Here is a 23,832-nt window from a genome sequence, read left to right on the forward strand (position 1 = left end):
TGGGTGACAGAGGGAGACTCTGTCTCAAAAAAACAAACAAACAAAAAAAACCAACAAACCTGACCCAGAAGCAAATACCAGCACTGTAGCTCTTCTGTCATGACTGTCTTACTATACCTGCATTTCAGTTTGTTTCAGCCTATTAAAAACTGATACAGCTAGATGATTAGCTGCATTTTGATACTTTGCTCTCCTTTTATAGACTGAAGATAAAAACCGCCAGTTACAGGAGCGCCTGGAATTGGCAGAGCAAAAGCTGCAACAGACACTGAGGAAGGCGGAGACGCTTCCCGAGGTGGAGGCGGAGCTGGCTCAGAGGGTGGCAGCGCTTTCCAAGGTGGTACTATGAGCTTAGTTCTGGTTCGGCTGCCAGGCCTGTAACTGTGCCTTGTCTGTGTACCTTGTTTGTCACTGTTCTTATTACATCAGTGCACTAAATCCAGGGAAGCGCACGGATTTGGTTTGAGTGCTCTTTCATCCGAGAGTGGAACACTTTGTAAATGCCAGACATGCTCCTTCTATCCCGAAGTCTCCCTTGGTTTTGCTTGTCCTCATGTGTGCTGTTTGTCCACAGCACGTGTGATCTAAGAGTTCCTGCTGCTTAGAATTGTTTTAAGTCGCCAGCCGAAGCATAGGATGGAAGCCTCTATAAAAGAAGGGTAGTTTTTCCTCAGAAATAGGAAGATGGCACTTTGTTAAAAACACCATCGAGATAAATTTTAATAAACACATTTTTAAGTAATTTCATTATTTTGAAATTACTTAAAAATATATTTTTAAAAATAGTATTTATTCATTTGTTCAACAACTATTGACTAGGCATATGCAAGGTACAGTCCCTCCCAGTTCTCACCATTCATGGGGGGAAGAGCTAAAGAGGCAGATGCTGTCGTGGGTCCTGAAATCGGCGAGGACCAGGGAGCTCAGCACTGGGCAACCCCCCAGCCTTCCCGGGCGTGGGGAGCCTAGCACTGCAGCTTCAGGCAGGTGAGCAGCAGGAGCCAAGGCCCCTTCTGGGCAGTCATCCTGACTCTCCTGGCTCAAGCTTTTCAGGCTGCTGGGGAGGGCATCCTGGACCATTCAGATGGCTTTAGGGCTCACAGACCTGTTCCTTCTAGCAAGTTTATTGCTAACAGCTGTAAGAGAACCTTTCCTCCCACTTCATGATCTGCTTTTAAAGTCTCAATTTCTTTTCTCCCCTGTTATCTTTCCTGTCCCTTGTCGGCTTTGTAGTCTGACCTTTTGTCTTCTGGGAGTTCTGCTGCTAAGGAAGCTAAACTGTTGGAACTTACTTCCAAGCTTAGGAAGGTAGAATGGGTGCACTGCTCCTTGCTTGCGCTTGCCACTGCTTGCTGCTTTCCATGCTGACTAACCAGAAGCAGTCAAAGGATGGGGAGAATCACGAATCCATTGAGATTGGGCATAGGGGTTGTGGGGAAGCACCCAGTCAGTCGCCAGCAGCAGCCTTGCTTCAGAATCACCAACACAAGAGGGCTAGCCACGTCACGGCCCAGCACGTGAAGCCCCATAGGCTTTGTTGATGGATGTGACCCATTTAGTATGGCGGAGCAGTCCTCACGGCCCAGCACGTGAAGCCCTTAGGCTGTGTTGATGGATGCGAGTACATGCTTTCCATTTAGTATGGCGGAGCAGACCACGCAGAGCATGTTCCGCCTGTTGCCACTGCAGTAGTATACAGCATGTCCCGATGAAGTGTAAGGATAAGGTCAGCTGATGCTGTTTCTGCTGGCAGGCTGAAGAGAGACACGGCAACATTGAAGAAAGGTTACGACAGATGGAAGCACAGTTGGAGGAGAAGAATCAAGAACTGCAGCGGGTGAGCACTGAGCCTGGAGGGGGGGAGCACGGAGCTGGGGGCTGCAAGGGCATTGCTGAGGCTGTGGAGAGCTCAGGGCCTCCCGCCCCCGACTGAGATGTTGGTTCTCCAGCTCAGTTCTGGTCGCGTGCATTTGTTTTGCGCCCTCATCTGTGAGTTGTTCACTCCTGCGTACATCCCACACAGTGGCAGTTTTCAGTCAGTATTGGAAGCTGCGGAAGAAATTTGATCTCATAGTACTTGACGGGGTAGATTAGATCCTCATGTCCAAAACGCTTCTCGCTTGTTAAGTCTAGCAGCCTGTCAGGGGAACTGCTCTGAGTACCTGTGGCACCATCACGGGGACCCCCCCAAAATGTAGAGGCAGGCCCATTGTCCTGGATGACTAGTCCACTTGCTTAGAATATGGCACTGAAGTCCCAAATGCAGATCAGAGGCCTGACTTCAGTCCCAAGTTAAAATACTCCAAACATAGTGGTGTGTTGGGATGAATATTTCTGAGCAAGAGCAACACTGTAATTGAGCTACAGTAAAAAGCACTAGGAAAGAGAGTGGCAGTAGAGGCACCTGGCTGTTGAATCTAAGACCGTTTTCCTGGAAGAGTTGGGCAGATGTCAATATGGAACATCCAGGAAAAAGTTACAGCAAGAGCAGTCCCGGGGCCAGCTGGCACCAGGCTGGGGTCTGGGGTGGATTTCTCTTTAACAAGTAGGTGGAGAAAGGAAACGTGCAGCATCAAATTGCAGAACCCTTGCACCCCCACATCAGCTCACTTTATAACATTAATTTAAGGCTACTAGACTCTGTGTTCACCAGAAGTCTGTATTTTTGGCCATGCCCTGCGGAGAGTCAGATGAGCTTCCGGGGAATCATGACTCTGACTCCCAGTGAGAGGGTGCACGTTAGGAAGTCTCCACCTCCCCTTCCACAGCGCACACTCATGCACGCAGACACAGCACTGAATTTTAAGCTGTGTTCTTTAAAAATTTCTTAAATGCTGAGAGAAAATAAGCCCAAGGAAGGATACTCTATCTTTCCTTAGAAAAGTATGAGGTACTCTGTATGCCACATGATGTGCTGGGCCCTTTCAGGTAATGATGGTTGCTACATGTTAGAGCTTATGAGAAAAGGAGAGGTCGCCACCCATGTTTTTCCATTGCAGAGACTGGCGCACGGGGGTGGAATGCTCTGCTGACTCCCGTGGTGCTGTCTCGTGGCTTTCTCCTCCTGCCTGGGCAGCATGACTCGAGTGCACGTCGTAACCCTGTGCCACCACCCCTGCCTGGGAGGAGCCCCCTGAGCGCTACAAGCGCACTTGGATGATGAGGGCATGGAGGTGCCACCTGGACAGGTGCCACCTCCTACACTTCCTGTCTCCTCTGCCTGTCATTTGTGTTCATTCAGGAGCGAGAAACATAGGTTTTAAATTGTGAACTTGATTATGGTTTTATAAAATACAGACATGTCACTTTTATTATTACATATTAAAATTACTTAAGGTAATTATTTAAAATTTTTGAATATAAATTTCCATTATGAGAAATTTAAGCAGTGTAGAGGTATAAAGCAAAAATATGAAAGTCTCTCTAGCTCTCCTAATTTCTTTTTTCAAAACAAATTTTTAAACTTTTTTGATTTGTAAATTAAATTCACCCTTCCTCCCCAAATCCAGGCCCAAGCTTTTATTTATACAAAGGGAAATTCCTCTACCAGCATGGAGACAGGCTGACCCCCTTAAATATCTGCTATAAATCTGATCCCTAAGTCACTCTGACAGTTAACAACTAGTGACATTCCTGAGGAGTCCTGTAGCAGGAGCAGTGGTACCTTCCAGTTAATGATCTCTCCAAGACTTGTCCTGTGTTCCCCATGTCCATGAGTCGGTTCTGGTCACCATGCAAAAGTTCACTCAAGATGGCAAACGGGGGAGGGGTGGGCACGTGTGGGGTTCACCTGGTTGGTCCTTGTGCTTTAAAAATAGTCATTGTGCATTTACGTGAGGTTTGTAAGTCTTTGTTTCTCTTGCTTTAGGCAAGGCAAAGAGAAAAAATGAACGAAGAACATAATAAACGTTTATCAGACACTGTTGACAAGCTGCTTTCAGAATCTAATGAGAGGCTTCAGCTTCATCTTAAAGAGAGAATGGCTGCTTTGGAAGATAAGGTAGGATAGATAACATGGACGTCTCTGGAGCTTTCTTACCCTCCACCAAAAGATTGCTCATCTGCCCCTGAGCAGGCATGTGTAGGAATTCCCAAAAATGAGAATTATTCTTTATAGTGGAAAAGGTACACACAGCTATCCAGTCACTGAATTAACTGATGTTTGCCATGGCCATGCCCCATTTGCATGTATGGGAAGTTGTTTATCATTCTTATTCTCTAGAATGGGAGTAGGTAAGTGATTTTTATAAAGGGCCAGATAGTAAATATTTTAGGCTTTTAGTAATTATGAGTAATGAAATAATTGTATGCCAATCAAGTAATTAGCACAAAAGCAGCCATAAGTAACATGTAAATGAATGGGTGTGGTTGTGTTCCAATAAAATTCATTTGCAGAAACAAGCAGTGGGCTGGATTTGGCTGTCAGGTCCTAGTTTGCCAGCCCCTGCACTAGAATCATTTTTTGGGCTCCACCCTCACCCCCTTATTGTTCATGGCATTAGAAGTTAAGTTCTGGCTGGGCGAGGTGGCCCATGCCTATAATCCCAGCACTTTGTGAGGCCGAGGCAAGCCGATCAGTTCAGGCCAGGAGTTCAAGATCAGCCTGGCCAATATGACCAAATCCTGTCTCTACTATATTAAAGTACAAAAATTAATGAGGCCTGAGGGCACCTGCCTGTAGTCCCAGCTACTCAAGAGGCTAAGGTGTGAAAATCCCTTGGAGGTGGAGGTGCGGTGGTGGAGGTTGCAGTGAGCTGAGATCCTGTCTTAAAAAAGAAAAAGAAAAATTTCTGTCTCATTTAAAAACAGGACACTTAGAGAGTATCATGTACTGGAAAGGGTTCAGTCAACTGAAACCAAATAAATATTCCAACCTCTATCTTCATTCTTTTTCATTTGATTTGGAGAAAGTTTAAGCCTATACTCTGAGTACTCTCATCATGGAAACAGAGCCAAGGGATATCCTAGAATCTGTGTCAGAGAAGCTCTAATGAGCAGTAGCTGGATTCCAACTTGATAAAGCCTGTCCTGACTGCAGTGTCCCTAGAGATGAGGCCTAGAAACTGCCCTGAGGTTAGTTGTTAGGATTGGGGTCCTGCTCATCTCAGAGACTAATGATTCCTGGTTATTGCATGACACATTTATTTACACGGTGCTGACCATGGAGGACGTTTCCAGAGACCACATAGTGTCTCTATCCCACTCACCTTCTTGATCAGTGGGTCAGCCTTAACAGAGCATTTTATCTTTGATTTTAGTTATACATTTGAAACTTAAATTCAGGTTTCCCAAGTGACCAAGGAATTATAAAGCCTAAAAGTTAGTATAAGCCAGTTTAACTGGTTAAAATGAACTTGCACCATGAACTTGACATACCTACATTTAGAAAGTTGAGTCAGTGAGGAGTAGACGTTACGTCAGTAAGACACATGATGAGAAGGTGTCGCAGCCTCACGGTCTAACTCTGGGACTGTAGCAGTGCTTGCTGATGTGCTCTTCTGCCCCATTCCCTTTCTGTGGTACTTTATTTTTATTTTTTAAGAAATACAGCTATACTATGTATTTAAACGGGACATTTTTAAGAAACACTAAAGGACTATCTGTCTTTTTCAGAATTCTCTACTAAGAGAAGTTGAGAATGCAAAAAAGCAATTAGAAGAAACCCAACATGATAAGGTACTGAAATCTTCTCTAAATCCATTAAGAGCTGAGTGCACTGAGTGAGGATGATGACAGTTACTATAGGCATTTGGCAGAGTGCGTATAAACTTGGTTTGTGGCTCTGAGAGTCCACTGCCATAAAGTTCTAGGCTTGTATGTTGATTGCCGTTGTATTTCAGGTGTATTTTGAGTCTGGCTATGCATATGTTTCAGAAATTCGGAGTCCTTGCTGGGTTTATTTGAAGCTAAAATATTAACATCAATGACAGTGCTATCCACCAGAAATATATGAGCTGCATATGTAATGTTTACATTTCTAATAGTCACATTTTAGAAAGTTAAAAAAAAAATAGGTAAAATCTATTTTATTTAATTCATTATATCTAAAATGTTACTGTTTCATAATGTGTTAATACAAACACAAATGAGCTACTTTACATTCTTTTTCTGCTGTGTATTTCATAGTCACAGCACATCCCCATTTGGACTAACCCATTACAAGGGCGCGATAGCCACATGTGGCCAGTGTGGAACAGCACAGCTCTAGAAAGGGGATCAAGTGTACCCGTGACGCAGGGATGAATGCATGCTTGATACTTGATGTGAGACAACCACAATACAGAGACGCACAGGAGAAAGTGCATATTGTTCCCCTTTGCCCCTAAAAGAGTCTGCTTCCCTGCAAAACTAATAATTGTTAATGGTTTGGTGTTTATCCTCTTAAAAGCTTTTCTATGACTAAGACACAGCTTTTCATTCATTAGGGCTTAAAAGTTAATATGGTAGTCTGAGTGTTTATGTTTACTTCAGTACTCTGGGAGAAAATTTTCGCAGAATTAAAATGTTTGGTATTTGTGACTGCTGATTTATCCTCATGGTTATGCTCAGCATCTGAGCACATTTGAAGCAGGTGGTTTTAAAATCTGAAATAGAGAGCAGTAATGTAAGTTTTTTGCTTTTTTGTAGGATCAGCTTGTCCTAAACATTGAAGCATTGAGGGCCGAACTAGACCAGATGAGACTAAGAGGTGCTTCACTTCATCATGGGTATGGTATTAACCAGTGAGCAGCCGTGTTGTCAGCCCCTGTTGTCTGTATACAAGGGGCCTGTTTCTAGCTGTGTGGGCAGCCTAACTGGATGTGGCTGGTGGTGTGACCTCAAGGAGCCTGTAGCTTAGTAGGCAGCAAGAGAGAAGAGTCAAATAACCCAAAGCTTAGAGCTTGGTACTGAGGAGACACATCATTGGCAAAACTCAAAAATACAGGCTGAGTTTTGGAAGATGGGGAGTGATGAGCTAATATTTGGATATAGTAATTTAGGTTCCCTGCAGAGTGTGACACTGCTGATGTAAGAGCAGGATGACAGATCCCCAGATCTCACACACAGATACTGGCACGGGTAGACAGTTGCAGAGCAGTTGAGGGCCAGCAGTGAAGTATGGCTGTGTTTTTCGTCAGCCCTTGGAAAGTGGAGCAGAAATGCAGAGCTGAACACCTGGACCCAAGGAGAGGTCTCAGGGGATCTGGGTCTCTCCCATCCTTGACAGCTGGGCTCCTTGTGGCTCATCTCCATGGCCGTCTGCACAGCTTTTCCTGGAGAGCTTTCCACCTGGTAGGGCTGAGAGAGTAAACTCTTGGCCTGGAGTGGGCAACATGTAGCTCTTGGGGCAGGCAAGAGCCGTGCCCTCCCTGGAGACCTTTTCCAAATGATTAGCTTCTGCCTTGACTGAGAGTCAGAGTTTACTTCTTTTTCTTCTAATGATGAGCATTCTTGTTTTTTATGTTTCAGCCGACCCCACTTGGGCAGTGTCCCAGATTTCAGGTTCCCCATGGCAGACGGCCACACAGACTCCTACAGCAGCAGCTCGGTGCTGCGGCGCCCCCAGAAAGGCCGTCTGGCTGCGCTTCGAGATGAGCCTTCCAAGGCAAGGTCTTTGTGTGAGATCTCTCTGCTTATGTGGATGTTCCCTGCTTACCCTGTGCTTTTGAGACTGCTTTGGAATAAAAATGTTGATAGGTCATTGCTTTCTTGCCCTCCCCTCATTTTCTATTTTCTGGCTAAGAGTTTTGCTTTTAGAGCATTTTTTTAAAATAGGGTTTTTTGGTTTTTGGTTTTTGTTTTGTTTTGTTTTTGTATTTTTTAAGACATAGGGTCTCTGTTTCCTAAGCTGGTCCTGAACTCCTGGCCTCAAGCAATCCTCTTGCCTTGGCCTCCCAAAGTGCTGGGATTTTCGGCATGAGCCACGGTGCCTGGCCTCTGTAGTTTTTTTTTTCCTGTTTTAATAGAAATTCTTATATAAAAAAAAAATACAGTCACTTTTAAATATAATGATAATAAGTATGGATTTAAAGTAGTGATTAAAAATAAATGAGTAGGCCGGGCACAGGTGGCTCACAGCTGTAATCCCAGCACTTTGGGAGGCTGAGGTGGGTGGATCATCTGAGGTCAGGAGTTTGAGAGCAGTGTGGTCAACATGCTGAAACCCCGTCTCTACTAAAAATACAAAAAATTAGCCAGGCATGGTGGCAGGTGCCTATAATCCCAGCTATCCGGGAGGCTGAGGCAGGAGAATTGCTTGAACTCTGGAGGCGGAGCTTGCAGTGAGCCTAGAAAGCGCTATTGCCCTTCAGCCTGGGCAACAAGAGTGAAACTCTGTCTCAAAAAATAAAATAAAAGAAGTAGTTGGGTGTATTGCTCACACTTGTAATCCCAGTGCTTTGGAAGGATCACCTGAAGCCAGGAGCTTGAGCCCAGCTTGGGCAACATAGGGAAACCCCTGTCTCTATTTTAAAAAAAGGGAAAAAAAATTAACTGTGTGTGGTACTGTGTACCTATAGTCCCACCTATTCAGGAGGCTGAGACAGAAGGAACCTTTGAGCCCAGGAGATTGAGACCAGCCTGGGCAACATAGTAGAACCCTGTCTCTACAAATACAGAAATTAGCAGCTGGGCGGGTGGCTCACGCCTGTAATCCCAGGAGTTCAAGACCAGTCTGGCCAACATAGTGAACCCTGTCTCTACTAAAAATACAAAACATTAGCCAGGAGTGGTGATGTGCTGTGCCAGTAATCCCAGCTACTCGGGAGGCTGAGGCAGGAGAATTGCATGAACCTGGGAGGCAGAGGTTGCAGTGAGCCGAGATTGTGCCACTGCACTCCAGCGCAGCAACGTGAGTGAAGGTGCAAGACTCCGTCTCAAAAAAAAAAAAAAAAAAAAAAAGCTGGGCATGGTGGTATGCACCTGTAGTCCCAGCTACCTGGGAGGCTGAGGCAGGAGAATTGCGTGAACCTGGGAGGCAGAGGTTGCAGTGAGCCAAGATTGTGCCACTGCACTCCAGCGCAGCAACCTGAGTGAAGGTGCAAGACTCCGTCTCAAAAAAAAAAAAAAAAAAAAAGCTGGGCATGGTGGTATGCACCTGTAGTCCCAGCTACCCTGGGGCTGGAGTCGAAGGATCTTTTGAGCCCGGGAAGTCAAGGCTCTGCTGAGCTATGATTGCACCACTGCACTCTAGCTTGGGCAACAGAATAAGACCCTGTTTCTAAAAAATAAAAGAAGTAAATGAATACATATATTCATCATTTAGTGAAAAGAATTCAACTTTGAACATTTAAATACCTTCTTACTTTGTTCACCTGTGTGTGTTTTGAAACACCTAAGTATAATTTGAGCCCGCATATTCATTGAACAGCTAGTTTGGTCCAGGCCCCATTACAGAACTGTATAGACCTAGGGCTGCAGCAGTGTGTAGTAAAACAGGAAGAATACCTGCATCCCAGAGGACACAAGCAGTCCACAGATAATGTCTAGTAGTGTGTGTTTGTTGACTATTTGTATGTAACAAATCACTGTGGAGCTCAGTGGCTTAAAACAGTGAATGTTTCGTAGTTCATAACTCCTGTGAGTCCAGGAACAGCAGAGCAGGACAGTTCTGGTTCTGTCTGGCAAGGCTGCAGCCACAGAAAGACCCAGCTGGGGCAGGAGCCCTCGGGGCCATCACCCACTTGGTCCTGGCCACAGGGCTGCTCTAGGGTCCTTGCATTGTGATACAAGCAGCCCATACTCTAGGAGAGGGCGAGAAGAAACCCACAGCCTTTCCAGTCCTGGCCTTAGAATCCACAGCCTGACTTCACTTCCTCTCTATTCTGTTCATTTGAGTGAGGTGCTAAGTCTTGCCCACATTTAGGGTTTGGGGCGAGAATCATCCTCCACCTCTTAAAGGGATGAGTGTGTTTGTGGATGTATTTTTAAACCATCCCATTATGTCAGATGGTAATAAGCACAGAAGTGGGACTCGGGGTGTAGAGTAAGGAGGGGAATACGAATTTTAATAGGGAGGCCAAGGAGACGGCATGGGGAGGGTGATGTCTGAGCAGGGACATGAAGGAGGAAGGAGAAGGAGCACGGGGAGAGCGTTCAGTGTATTGTTATGGAGCACCAACAAGACCTACTGAGGGATGGGATCCAGGGTGAGAAGGAAAGAGACGAGTCAGAGGTGACTCCAATGGTTTGGGCTTGAACTGCTGGAAGGATGGAGCCTGTTTCCTGAGATGAGGAAGACTTGGCTTGGGGCAGACTAGGAATTGAGCCAGGGCCGTGTTCAGTTGGACAGGACTGTTGGCTGTCTGGGGTGGTGGCAGGTTGGCTGTTGAATATTCCAGTCTGGAACCCAAGAAAGAAACCTAGAACTAGAGATGAAAATTGAAGTGTCTTGAGTGTATGGATAGTATTGAGAAACGTGAGACAAGATGACGTCACGCCATGGATGTCTGTGGATGGAGACGAGGCATAAGAATGGAACTCTGAGACACTCCAAGACCATCGGTGGGGAGACTGGGAAGGAATGAGACAAGGCATGACCAGCGAGGGGTAGGGTCCTTCCTGGGACCAAGTGGGCAGAGTGCTCAGGGAAGAGAGGAGAGCAGCAGAGCCCGACTTACTGATGGGCCAGGTCAGGTGGGAGATGGGACCAAGGGACAGCTGGTGGCCTTAGTAACGGGGAGCGCATTGGAACTGCCATAGAATAGCCCTGCTGGCGGGGAAGCAAGTGCTCAAAGGTGACCTGCAGCAAAGTCTGGAGAAGTGGAGAGAGGCAGACAGAGTAGAGGCGGCTCACTGGGATCTTTTATTCTAGTTTGGAGCAGAGCAGCGGAGGGGTAGGTGAAAAGAGGCCCCGGTTGGGGTGGAGGGAAAGGCCTTGGTTTCTGCCATGGTGTTTTAAGGTGGGATGGGGGAAAAAATGTCCTTGTGCTAATGGACGAGCCAGTGGAACTTGCTTACCCAGAGAGGGAGCCATGATGGCCGGAGATCCGGATGTGAGCCAGGGCGTGAGCTGCTGCAGCAGGTGGAGCTCGCCTCAGAGAGGAGGAAGGCCGAGTGCAGGCTTTGGTTTTGTCTCCATGAAATGGGAAGGTCACCGGCTGGGAGTGAGAATGGGAGAAGAGGTGTTGAGGGCTTGAAGAGTGAGGCGGCATGAAAGATCACACACGGGAGGATTGCGTAGGTCCTGGCACACACTTTCCATGTGCATTCTGATGACACACGTGATGCCTCAGTCAGACATCATGGCTCAGCACAGAGCTGCTCGTGCCGTACATGCTGCGGTTCTTGGAGCTTGCCCTCGATTCTCTCGGTTGCTGTTGCCCTTCTTTCCTCGTTTTGGGCTTGGGAGTGCTAGACTCAGGAAGGGCAGGATGTGGACACACAGGTTGGCTAGAGGGTACTCGGAAACACTTATAAAATTTACAGCAGCTGAGTGAAACCAGTCGATACGGATTTAAATATTTTTTGTAACTTTCTAGTAGCATGTCTAATTGGAGCACAGAAACATTTTTTTATTGATCCATGTTAGATATACATATTTGGGGGATATATGTGATAATTTGATACATTCATATAATTAAATCAGAGTAATTGGGATACCCATCACCTTACGTATTTCTCTCTTCTTTACACTAGGAACATTCACATTATTCCCTTGCAGCTATTTTGAAATGTTTACCTATTTTATTTTATTTTTTTTTGAAGCAGAGTCTCTGTCGCCCAGGCTGGAGTGCAATGGCACAGCCTCAGCTAACTGCAACTTCCACCTCCCACATTCAAGCAATTCTCCTGCCTCAGCCTCCTGAGTAGCAGGGATTACAGGCATGAGCCACTATGGCTGGCTAATTTTTGTATTTTTAGTAGAGATGGGTTTTCGCCATGCTGGCCAGGCTGGTCTCAAACTCCTGACCTCAGGTGATCCACCCACCTCAGCCTCCTAAAATGCTGGGTTTACGGGCCTGTGCCGCCACACCTGGCCTGTATCACCTAGTAGTGTTAACTCTAGTCACCCTGCTATCCAACACCAGGTCTTATTTCTTCTAAGTGCGTGCTTGCAGTGATTGATCAGCGTTTCTTCATCTTCCCCCTCCCTACCCTTTCTGGCTGGTTTTCGGTTTTTGTTTGTAACTGTTATCTCCCAGTTATGTATTTTGTCGTGTGTCCATGTTAAGATGTGAATATCACAAGGGTCCAAGGAATGGATCGTTGCCCTCCCCAGTTTCTTAAATACTACTTGCTTCTGCTGGGCATGGTGGCTCATGCCTGTAATCCAAGCACTTTGGAGGCCAAGGCGGGCGGATCACCTGAGGTCTGGAGTTCAAGACCAGCCTGACCAACATGGTGAAACCCCGTCTTAAAAAAAAAAATGCTGCTTGCTTCATGTCACTACCTTATAAGCCTGGCCCATCTTTCTAAAATCTTTTGGGCTTTCATTTAAGTTTCTAAATTTCTGATAAGTTTCTAAATTTAAGTTTCTACAACTAATGTTTTTACTTTGTCTGCTGAGATTTGGTTTTCTTGTTTATAGGTACAGACTCTTAATGAGCAGGATTGGGAACGTGCCCAGCAAGCTAGTGTCTTGGCAAATGTAGCACAAGCATTTGAGAGTGATGCTGACGTGTCTGATGGTGAGGATGACAGGGACACTCTCCTCAGCTCAGTTGACCTGCTGTCGCCCAGCGGGCAGGCCGACGCGCACACACTAGCCATGATGCTTCAGGAGCAGCTGGACGCTATCAACAAAGAGATCAGGTGTGTGTGGCCGTGCAGGACACTCTCCACTTGCATGGGTGTTTCTGAGGAATCTCATCCTGCCTGGAAAAGCCTGGATCATATACTGTTAACACTTTCTAAGTGTTCCAAAATAATAGAACTTACTTAACTTCTGTTTTAAGAATTTTAAGGTCTGAAATTGCCCTTGAATATAAAATTCAAGTAACCTGGGCACTCTCCCCACAGTCACGGCACTGGCACCTCTGCGTAGGACATTGTGGGACCTGAGAGGTGTTCAGTCCGTCCCCCAAGAACCTCAGCACATAGCTGGAGGGCACTGGAGGGGCTCTGGACCTGTCCGGCTCCTACCGCTGTCCTGAAAGCTGCACCTGGAAGGCTATGTGAGCTGAGCACACATCTGGAGGAGGCTGATGGGCCTGCCTCCCTGACCTGGAGTGCAGATGAAAGGTGCACAGCGGTGGGCTGGGAAGAGATAGCGAAGTGAAGCCTGCCTTGGTTGAGCAGCAGTGGATGCCTCCACAGGCCAGGGCCACTCACTAGAAAGACCAGCACTCAGACCACCTGCACGCTGGAGCGGGCGCACATGGCGGGAAGGGAGAGGGAGGGTTGCTTATCACCCCCCTTCTGGCTGAGCGCCCCTCCTTGATCCTGAACCTGGCTATGTGTGCAGCCCCCTGCACAGAAGAGGCTGTGTATAGTGCGTCCATCCGACCCTTATGTGCTCGGGTCCCATCACATAGTGGCCTGGACAGAACACGGGAGTTTTCAGGCGTGCGTGTTCCACCCCAGTGTGCCGTTCCCTGTGTGCAGTTCACATGGACAGCCAGTGGTCAAAGGGGGTGTGTTTGAATCTTTTTAGTCTCATCAGTATTTTAAAGGGCTTTTCTTTAGCAACTTCAGCAGTTATAACACAAAATTTACAAAACGGGGCCAACTGTAGAATGGAATCCAAGAATTACCTTTATGTTGATGAAGAGACAGGTAACCCTTGCCCACGCTGGCTTGGCCTTGGGACACAGCAGTGTGAACAGGGGGTGCCTGGGATCTACCCCCGGGCCCTGGCCTGACATGGCCACCTGGCCAGCCTGAATCCAAGTGAGGAGCAGCTGTGTGCATAGAGTCACATGGTGGGTCTGGGTGGGCTGCTGCCAGGGTGTGGTTCTGAAGTTTACATGGGTGGAGGTGTCTGTCCTGGTCAGAGAGAATAGGAGGTAAAGAAGACAAGGTTAAGAAAAACATCAATAAGAGCTGTATTACTCCAGCTTTGTTTAGATTAAAAAGAAAAAAAAAATAGGGCTGTACGTTTTGAAGTAAGAAGTTGGTGTGCCGCCTATGTTTTTGACTTTATAAACTCATATTTCTTGTGCCACATTTAAAACTGGTGAAGAGGGCCCCTCCCTGCAGCAGTCTGTTGCCAAGCATGGGGGCCCTTTTAAGAGGAGGTGCAAAATAATGAATGTGATGAGACATTCAGAAAGATAGTCTTTCCTCGTCATCATGGGAGCTGCAAAAGGATTATCCACCTTTATTTCTTATTCTTTACGATGTATTGCTAGATAAAAGTCCTTTCTCTTTATGCAGAAGGTTGACCTGGTGTAAATGTTCTGTTCACTGACTTGTGTATTTTCTTCTGTTAATAATGATCAAAAAGCACTTTTCTTAGAAATAGAAGTAGAACTTTTTAATTGGAAGGGTTGTTGCAGGGTTTCTATATTTTAATACTAGAATAATTATTGGCACAGTCAGATATTTATATATTTATATATATATATATATTCTATATATTTAATACTAGAATAATTATTATTGGCACAGTCAGATACTGAAACTGCTGTTTAGTGGTCCATGACACTCTAGGATAAAAGAGCATTAATCTTGAATTCCAAATTAATGTAGCATGGCTGGCATGAATCCAGAAATTTAGATAAGGATGGTAGAGAATCCCATCACATGACACTCTGGTTCAAATTTAAACTAAAAAACCAACTCAGTATTTTCTTTTTTATTTTTACATATATATAAATTTAAAAATTTTAATTTATATGTGTATATATATATATATATATATATATATAAAACAGAAAAAGAAAAAATCAAAAAATTTTAATTTATATATGCATATTTATATATACATAAATTCAAAAAATATTGAACTACAAATATTATATATATATATTCCATTGCACTTTAGGTTCTGGGGTACATGTGCAGAACATGCAGGATTGTTGCATAGGTACATACATGGCAATGTGGTTTGCTGCCTCGATCCCCGTCACCTATATCTGGCATCTTCCCATGTTATCCCTCCCCAACCTCCCTACCCTCCACTGTTCCTCTCCTAGTCCCCCCCAACAGACCCCAGTGTGTGATGCTCCCCTCCCAGTGTCCATGTGTTGTCATTGTTCAACACCCGCCTATGAGTGAGAACATGTGTCGTTTTATTTTCTGCTCTTGTGTCTGTTTGCTGAGAATGATGGTTTCCAGATTCATCCATGTCCCTGCAAAGGACACAAACTCATCATTTTTTATGGCTGCATAGTATTCCATGGTGTATATGTGCCACATTTTCCTTGTCCAGTCTATCATCAATGAGCATTTGGGTTGGTTCCAGGTCTTTGCTATTGTAAACAGTGCCTCAGTGAACATACGTGTGCATGTGTCTTTATAACAGAACGATTTATAATCCTTTGGATATATACCCAGTAATGGGATTGCCGGGTCAAATGGAATTTCTATTTCTAGGTCCTTGAGGAATCGCCACACTGTCTTCCACAATGGTTGAACTAATTTACACTCCCACCAACAGTGTAAAAGTGTTCCTATTTCTCCACATCCTCTCCAGCATCTGTTGTCTCCAGATTTTTTAAAGATCACCATTCTAACTGGTGTAAGATGGTATCTCAATGTGGCTTTGATTTACATCTCTAATGGCCAGTGATGATGTGCATTTTTTCGTGTGTTTGTTGGCCTCATGTATGTCTTCTTTTGAAAAGTGTCTGTTCATGCCCTTCATCCACTTTTGAATGGGTTTGTTTGTTTTGTTCTTGTAAATCTGTTTTAGTTCTTTGTAGATTGTGGATATTAGCCCTTTGTCAGATGGGTAGATTGCAAAAATTTTTTCCCATTCTCTTGGTTGCCAGTTCACTCTAACGTTTCTTTTGCTGTGCAGAAGCTCTGGAGTTTAATTAGATCCCATTTGTCTATTTTGGCTTTTGTTGCCAATGCTTTTGGTTCTTTAGTCATGAAGTTTTTCCCTGTACTGATGTCCTGATTGATTTTGCCTAGGTTTTCTTCTAGGGTTTTTATGGTGTTAGGTCTTATATTTAAGTCTTTAATCCATCTGGAGTTAATTTTAGTGTAAGGTGTCAGGAAGGGGTCCAGTTTCTGCTTTCTGCACATGGCTAGTCAGTTTTCCCAACATCATTTATTAAACAGGGAATCCCTTCCTCATGGCTTGTTTTTGTCAGGTTTGTCAAAGATCAGATGGTTGTACATGTGTGGTGTTGCCTCCGAAGCCTCTGTTCTGTTCCATTGATGTATATCTCTGTTTTGGTACCAGTACCATGCTGTTTTGATTACTGTAGCCTTGTAGTATAGTTTGAAGTCAGGTAGCGTGATGCCTTCAGCCTTGTTCTTTTTGCTTAGAATTGACTTGGCTATGTGGGCTCTCTTTTGATTCCATATGAAGTTTAAGGAGATTTTTTCCATTTCTGTGAAGAGGGTCATAGGTAGCTTGATGGGGATAGCGTTGAATCTATAAATTACTTTGGGCAGTATGGCCATTTTCGCAATATTGATTCTTCCTAACCATGAACATGAACATGGAATGTTTTTCCATCTGTTTGTGTCTTCTCTTATTTCCTTGAGCAGTGGTTTGTAGTTCTCCTTGAAGAGGTCCTTCACATCCTTTGGTAGTTGTATTCCTAGGTTTTTTTTATTCTTTTTGTTGCAGTTGCCAATGGCAGTTCGTTCTTGATTTGGCTCTCCTTAAGTCTGTTATTGGTGTATAGGAATGCTTGTGATTTCTGCACATTGATTTTGTATCCTGAGACTTTGCTGAAGTTGCTTATCAATTTGAGGAGATTTTGGGCTGAGATGATGGGGTCTTCTAAATATACAGCCATGTCGTCTGCAAATAGAGACAATTTGACTTCCTCCTTTCCTAATTGAATACCCTTTATTTCTTTTTCTTTCCTGATTGCTCTGGCTAGAACTTCCAATACTATATTGAATAGGAGTTGTGAGAGAGGGCATCCTTGTCTAGTGTCAGATTTCAAAGGGAATGCTTCCAGTTTTTTTTCCATTCAGTAAGATATTGGCTGTGGGTTTGTCGTAAATAGCTTTTATTATGAGATACATTCCTTCGATACCTAATTTATTGAAAGTTTTCAGCATAAAGGCTGTTGAATTTTGTCAAAGGCCTTCTCTGCGTCTTTTGAGATAATCATGTGGTTTTTGTCTTTGGTTCTGTTTATGTGGTGAATTACCTTTATAGACTTGCGTATGTTGAACCAGCCTTGCATCCCCGGGATGAAGCCTACTTGATCGTGATGGATAAGCTTTTTGATGTGCTGTTGCAATCGGCTTGCCAATATTTTATTGAAGATTTTTGCATCTATATTCATCATGGATATCGGCCTGAAGTTTTCTTTTCTTGTTGAGTCTCTGCCGGGTTTTGGTATCAGGGTGATGTTGGTCTCATAAAATGATTTGGGAAGGATTCCTTCTTTTTGGATTATTTGGAATAGTTTCAGAAGAAGTGGTACCAGCTCCTCTTTGTATGTCTGGTAAAATTCGGCTGTGAACCCGTCTGGACCTGGGCTTTTTTTCGTTGATAGGCTATTAATAGCTGCCTCGACTTCAGCCCTTGTTATTGGTCTATTCAGGGTTTCAACTTCTTCCTGGTTTAGGCTTGGAAGGGTGCAAGTGTCCAGGAATTTATCCATTTCTTCCATGTTTACTGGTTTATGTACATAGAGTTGTTTGTAGTAATCTCTGATGGTAGTTTGTATTTCTGTGGAATCTATGGCAATATCCCCTTTATCGTTTTTTATTGCATCTATTTGATTCTTCTCTCTTTTCTTTTTTATTAATCTGGCTAGGGTCTGTCTATTTTGTTGATCTTTTCAAAAAACCAGGTCCTGGATTTATTGATTTTTGGAAGGGTTTTTTGTGTCTCTATCTCCTTCACTTCTGCTCTGATCTTAGCTATTTCTTGTCTTCTGCTAGCATTTGAGTTTTTTTGATCTTGCTCCTCTAGCTCTTTCAGTTTTGATGATAAGATGTCGATTTTAGATCTTTCCTTGCTTCTCATGTGGGCATTTATTGGTATAAATTTTCCTCTAGACACTGCTTTAAATGTGTCCCAGAGATTCTGGTACGTTGTGTCTTCGTTCTCGTTGGTTTCGAAGCACGTCTTTATTTCTGCTTTCATTTCATTGTTTATTCGGTCAACATTCAAGAGCCAGTTGTTCAGTTTCCATGAAGCTTATGAAGCTTAGTTTGGCTGGATATGAAATTCTAGGTTGAAAGTTCTTTTCTTCATGGATGTTGAATATTGGCTCCTACTCTCTTCTGGCTTGTAGGGTTTCTGCTGAGAGATCCGCTGTGAGTCTGATGGGCTTCCCTTTATGGGTAACCTGATTTCTCTCTGGCTGCCCTTAGGATTTTTTCCTTCATTTCAACCCTGGTGATTATGTGCCTTGGGGTTGCTCTTCTTGAGGAATATCTTTATGGTGTTCTCTGTATTTCCTGGACCTGAATATTGGTCTGCCTTGCTAGGTTGGGGAAGTTCTCCTGAGTAATGTCCTGAAGAGTGTTTTCCAACTTGGATGCATTCTCTCCATCACATTCTAATACCTGTTAAACGTAGATTAGGACTTTTCACATAATCTCATATTTCTTGGAGGCTTTATTCATTTCTTTTTACTCTTTTTTCTCTAATCTTACCTTCTCATTTTATTTCATTGAATTGATCATCAATCTCTGATATCCTTTCTTCTACTTGGTCGATTCGGCTATTGAAACTTCTGTATGCTTTGCGAAGTTTTCTTGGTGTGTTTTTCAGCTCCATCAGCTCATTTATGTTCTTCTCTAAACTGTTTATTCTCCTTAGCATTTTGTCAAACCTTTTCAAGGCTCTTAGTTTCTTTGTATTGGGTTAGAACATGTTCGTTTAACTCAGAGAAGTTTGTTATTACCCACTTTCTGAAGGCTATTTCTGTCGATTCATCAGACTCATTCTCCATCTAGACTTGTTTCCTTGCTGGTGAGGAGTTGTGATCCCTTGGAGTAGGAGAGGCGTTCTGGTTTTGGGTGTTTTCATCCTTTTTGCGCTGGTTTCTTCCCATCTTTGTATACCTGTGGTGTTTGTAGTTGGTGACTTTCAGATTGGGTCTCTGAGTGGACGTCCTTTTTGTTGATGATGAAGTTATTTCTTTCTGTTTCTTAGTTTTCCTTCTAACAGTCAGGCCCCTCTGCTGCAGGACTGCTGGAGGTCCACTCCAGACCCTGCTTGCCTGGGGATCACCTGCAGTGGCTGCCGAACAGTAAGGGTTGCTGCCAGTTTCTTCTTCTTTATCTTTGTCCCAGAAGGATACCCACCAGATGTCAGCCTGAGCTCTCCTTTATGAGGTGTCTCTTTGGATATACAGGGGTTGGGGAACTGCTTGAGGAGACAGTCTGTCCCTTATAGGAGCCCAAGTGCTGAGCTATGAGCTCCGTTGTTCCGTGCAGAGCTGCTGGGCAGGTATGTTTAAGTCTGCTGCAGCAGAACTCATAATCGCCTGTTTTTCCCCAGTGCTCTGTCCTGGGAAGGTGGGGCTTTATTTATAAGGTTCTGAACATGCTGCTGCCTTTTTTCAGAGATGTCCTGCCCAGTGAGGCGGTAGCCTAGTCACAGTCTGCCAGCACAGGCATTGCTGAGGTGCCATGGGCTCTGCCCAGCTGCTGTGTGAACTTCCTTGCGGTTTTGTTGATGGAGGTATGGTTAGAGCTGCCTCGGTAATGGCGGACTGCCTCGGTAGTGGTGGACTGCCTCGGTAATGGCAGATGCCCTTCCCCCTACAGAGCTGGACCATCCTGGGTCCAGCTGTGCTTGCTGTGAAACTCTCAATCCAGAGCATTTCAGCTTGCTGGTCTTTATGGGGGTGGGACCCGCTGAGCCAGACTACCTGGCTGCCAGTTTCAGCCCCCTTTCTTTCAGTTGAATGGGTGACTCTGTCTCCCAGGCGTTCCAGGCGTCATTTGAAACGGCCGCCCAGGTTTGTGTGAGTTTTTGTGCGGAGACCCACTATGTCAGCTGAAATAGCTGTGCTGGAGACTCGTGGCCGTTTTCCACCCAGGAATCTCCTGGTCTGTGGGCAGTAAAAACTCGTTTGGAAACGCGATGATCACTCACCCTCTGTGTTCTTGCTGGGAACTGCACTCCAGAGCTGTTCCTATTCTGCCATCTTGGATCTTCTCTCACTATTTTCATTTAGTCTAAACAGTTAAGTGTTTGGAAACTCCTAATTGCTTTGTGGATCTGTTCTTTACATTAGAGTTCTTGATTTCCAGTAGAAGAAATCTGTAGAAGTCTACAGCTTTGCTCTAAGAATAGGGGAGATAAGGGTTATACAATTTTAAAATATCGATTAGTAAGGAAATTATTAATTGCAACCATAGGAAAAATTGCCATCTGGCCATCTCCAAAATTTTAGCACAAGTAAGTAAAATCAAATATGAATGCTATCCAGAACCAACAGGACACAATGGAAGATTTCTTTTTTGTTGTTCTAAGATGTAGTATATTTAAAAAAGATTGAGGCCGGTGTGGTGGCTCATGCCAGTAATCCTACCACTTTAGGAGGAGGCTGAGGTTGGAGAATTGCTTGAAGCCAGGAGTTTGAGCCCACCCTTGGTAAAATAGGAGGACCTCATCTCTACAAAAACTTTTAAAAAAATGAGCCAGGCCTGGTGGTGTGTACCTATGGCCCCAGCTACTTGGGAGCCTGACGCGGGAGGATCCTTTGAGCTTAGGAGCTTGAGCCTGCAGTGAGCTGTGATCACACTCCTGCACCTCAGCCAGGATGACAGAGTGAGACCCTGTCTCAAAAAACATAAAAATTTTTAAAAAGTAGAACATTTTTGCTGAAGTGTTCATTGTTTGAGCAACTTATTATTGGAGTTAACCCATAGTAATACAGAGTGTAAGCTGGTTTTTTTTTTTTTTTTTCCATACAAACACATTAATCTGTTTGCCGACACAGGAGGACTGACTGCTTTTGTTTTATTTTAGGTTGATTCAAGAAGAAAAAGAAAACACAGAGCAGCGGGCAGAGGAGATTGAAAATCGAGTTGGCAGTGGAAGTCTAGACAATCTTGGTCGTTTTAGATCAATGAGCTCCATTCCCCCATATCCTGCTTCCTCGCTTGCTAGCTCCTCCCCTCCAAGCAGTGGGCGCTCCACTCCACGAAGGATCCCTCACAGCCCTGCCCGGGAAGTGGACAGACTGGGCGTCATGACCCTTGTACGTATTTGCCCTTTCCCTGCTGTGGCTGCCCCCAGCACACCTGTATGAGATTTGGACACTACACATTTACCCACAAGAAAATCAAGTACATTTGTTTCTGTAAGAGGTTCAAGATGATAAAAACTGTTTACTATTTAATCATTTAGTTATGACAAATTAAGTTTAATATTTGGGGCCAGGCGTGGTGGCCCCATGCTTGTGATCCTTGGGCTTTGGGAAATTGAGGTGGGTAGATCACTTGAGCCCAGGAGGTCAAGACCAGCTGAGCAACATGAGAAAACCCCATCTTTACAAAAAGTAACTGGGCGTGGTGGCATATGTGTGTAGCTCCAGCTACTCTGGAGGCTGTGGTGGGAGGATCACCAGAGCCCAGGAGGCTGAGGCTACAGTGAGCCATGATTACATCACTGCCCTCCAGCCTGGGCAGCAGAGTGAAACCCTGTCTCAAACAAAAAAGCCCCAAAAGACATAAAGAAATTGTAGTATTTGGATGACCAGGCTAGCATGCCACCATTTGTTTGTATGACGTTAGGCACAATAGCTGTGCAGAGTACAGCAGCCAGAAGGGGAAATATTTTCTGTTTTCTAGGAAAAAACACTTAGCAAAGTAAATAAAGGCAGACATCAGAGCATAAGGGAGACTGTGCAAAGGGAATCAGTGCATTTCTTTCCTGTATGAGTGCCAAACCCCGTTCCAGGGCAGCCACTACATAAAAAGCAGGAAAAAAACCAAATGGGCTCTGCATGGAAAGCCGTGAACAAGCCGGCTGCTGTGCGCTTCACAGCAGCTTAGGGTCACCTCTTACCTCGAAATGCGATGCTTCTGGTGTTTGCTGTTTGCAAAGTGTGCAAACCTGAGGTGTGTTTAAAATTTTCTTGTGGGCCTGGCATGGTGGCTCACGCCTGTAATCCCAGCACTTTGGGAAACCAGAGTGGAAGGACTGCTTGAGCTAGGAGTTAAGAGACCAGCCGGGGCAACATAGTGAGAACCCCCATCTCTATTTTTAAAAAATTAAAGTAAAAAACCAGACTGTCTTGTATATTTAGTCTGGGATTTGTCAGTGGATTGTCAATGAAATATTTCATATTTACAACATTCTGCTTTTTAACTGTGCTTCTATCATATTTTTTTCTCATTACCATCTATTTTCATTTTTAGTTGTGTTGTTAGCCAGTGTGTAATTAAATCAACTGTGAATCATTTTAGTGGCATATGAGGTAGAAACTAGTTTATTTTGCAGTATTTTGTAATACTGTTTTTTATAATTTACATCTACTAATTAGGTAATATTTTAAACTCTTTATTTGTGGTTTCATGCTTATTTTTGTCCAGAGAATTTGTAAAAACAGTTGTTTATACATATTTTTTTCATGTTTTGTAATTCCATATGCTGGCTGACAGTCTCTGTGCTTCTGTCATTGGTTTTGATTTCTTGTCATCCTTTTGTTTTCTGATTTTAGCCATCTCCAGATTTATTTTTAATCCAGACCTCACATTCCCATCAGTCTGTAGCTTACTCATACACCTCGCCTCCCAGCTCTTCCCCATGCTATAACGATTCTTCACAGCATGCTCAGGGAACCATGCAACTCTATGTTTTTCAATCATGTGTGAGTCTGTGCTGTGATAACTTTATTAATGGGTTGTTTTTTTTCTCAGTTAAAACTATCTATTTCTCGGGGCTGGGTGTGATGGCTCACGCCTGTAATCTCAGCACTTTAGGAGGCTAAGGCCCGTGGTTCACCTGTCAGGAGTACAAGACTAGCCTGGCCAACATGGTGAACCCTGTCTTTACTAAAAAAATACAAAAATTAAGCCGGGTGTGGTGGCAGGCGCCTGTAATTCCAGCTACTTGGGAGGCTGAGGCAGGAGAATCACTTGAACCCTGGAGGCAGAGGTTGCAGTGAGCGGAGATCGTGCCACTGCACTCCAGCCTGGGCAGTAAGAGCAAAACTCTGTCTCAAAAAAAAGTCTTTTTCTCAATGGTAATAAATTTAAATTAGTGTATCACTATATAATGTGTGGATACAGGCAAGTCATAGGTGTTTTAGAGTGTTTTTACTCAAATTATATAGGATTTATGTAATTCATAAGTATTTCCTACATAAATAATCTAAGTGTAGAATTAATGGAAGCTCTTTACACAAACAATATGCTTTCTGGTTTTGATGATTGTACTCAAGATGGTAAATTTCATCAGCTTATTGAATCTCATCAACTACTATCTCTAATAGACTATTTTTAAATTAAAATATCTTACATGAATTGTAGGATGGATGTAAAGGTTCTACCTAATATTATGCTAGCTTTTGTTCTTGTATATTTTCACAGGATACCTTGCTTTAAGCAATAAATTTATTTTTGAGAAGTGATAAATCATATCTAGGTAAGGATTTTACATTAATGTCCAATAGGCAGTTAACTAACAAGCAGGTTGGCTGAGTTTTATAATCGGTATTGCAGTAACTTCCTCATCAGCTGGAGTATTTTAAATTATAACATGGATTTTATTAAACAAAACTAAGTTATGGAGAGGTTTGGCTTAGAAGAGATAACTGTTAGGGCCTTTTATTATATAGAATGCCACATTTTAATAAAACTCTT

General features: G+C 44.0%; 1 protein-coding gene across 11 annotated transcripts in view; it reads left to right on the top strand.

The window, feature by feature from the left end:
- Nucleotides 1-23,832, top strand: part of PPFIA1 (PTPRF interacting protein alpha 1) — a 121,947-nt gene that overhangs the window by 62,306 nt on the left and 35,809 nt on the right. For 7 of the 11 annotated variants that reach the window (XM_017515856.2, XM_017515860.2, XM_017515866.2 and 4 more), the window contains exons 9-17: nucleotides 203-337; nucleotides 1,234-1,308; nucleotides 1,754-1,837; nucleotides 3,869-4,000; nucleotides 5,614-5,676; nucleotides 6,628-6,707; nucleotides 7,450-7,585; nucleotides 12,509-12,732; nucleotides 20,993-21,224. In XM_017515856.2, the coding sequence (XP_017371345.1) occupies nucleotides 203-337; nucleotides 1,234-1,308; nucleotides 1,754-1,837; nucleotides 3,869-4,000; nucleotides 5,614-5,676; nucleotides 6,628-6,707; nucleotides 7,450-7,585; nucleotides 12,509-12,732; nucleotides 20,993-21,224 (1,161 nt within the window). The remainder of the gene's footprint in view (nucleotides 1-202; nucleotides 338-1,233; nucleotides 1,309-1,753; nucleotides 1,838-3,868; nucleotides 4,001-5,613; nucleotides 5,677-6,627; nucleotides 6,708-7,449; nucleotides 7,586-12,508; nucleotides 12,733-20,992; nucleotides 21,225-23,832) is intronic. The other 4 variants (XM_017515864.2, XM_037734003.1, XM_017515870.2 and 1 more) reach the window with 1 other exon arrangement.

This window comes from Cebus imitator, unplaced genomic scaffold, assembly GCF_001604975.1.
Source record: "Cebus imitator isolate Cc_AM_T3 unplaced genomic scaffold, Cebus_imitator-1.0 Scaffold563, whole genome shotgun sequence".
Lineage (NCBI taxonomy): Eukaryota > Metazoa > Chordata > Mammalia > Primates > Cebidae > Cebus > Cebus imitator.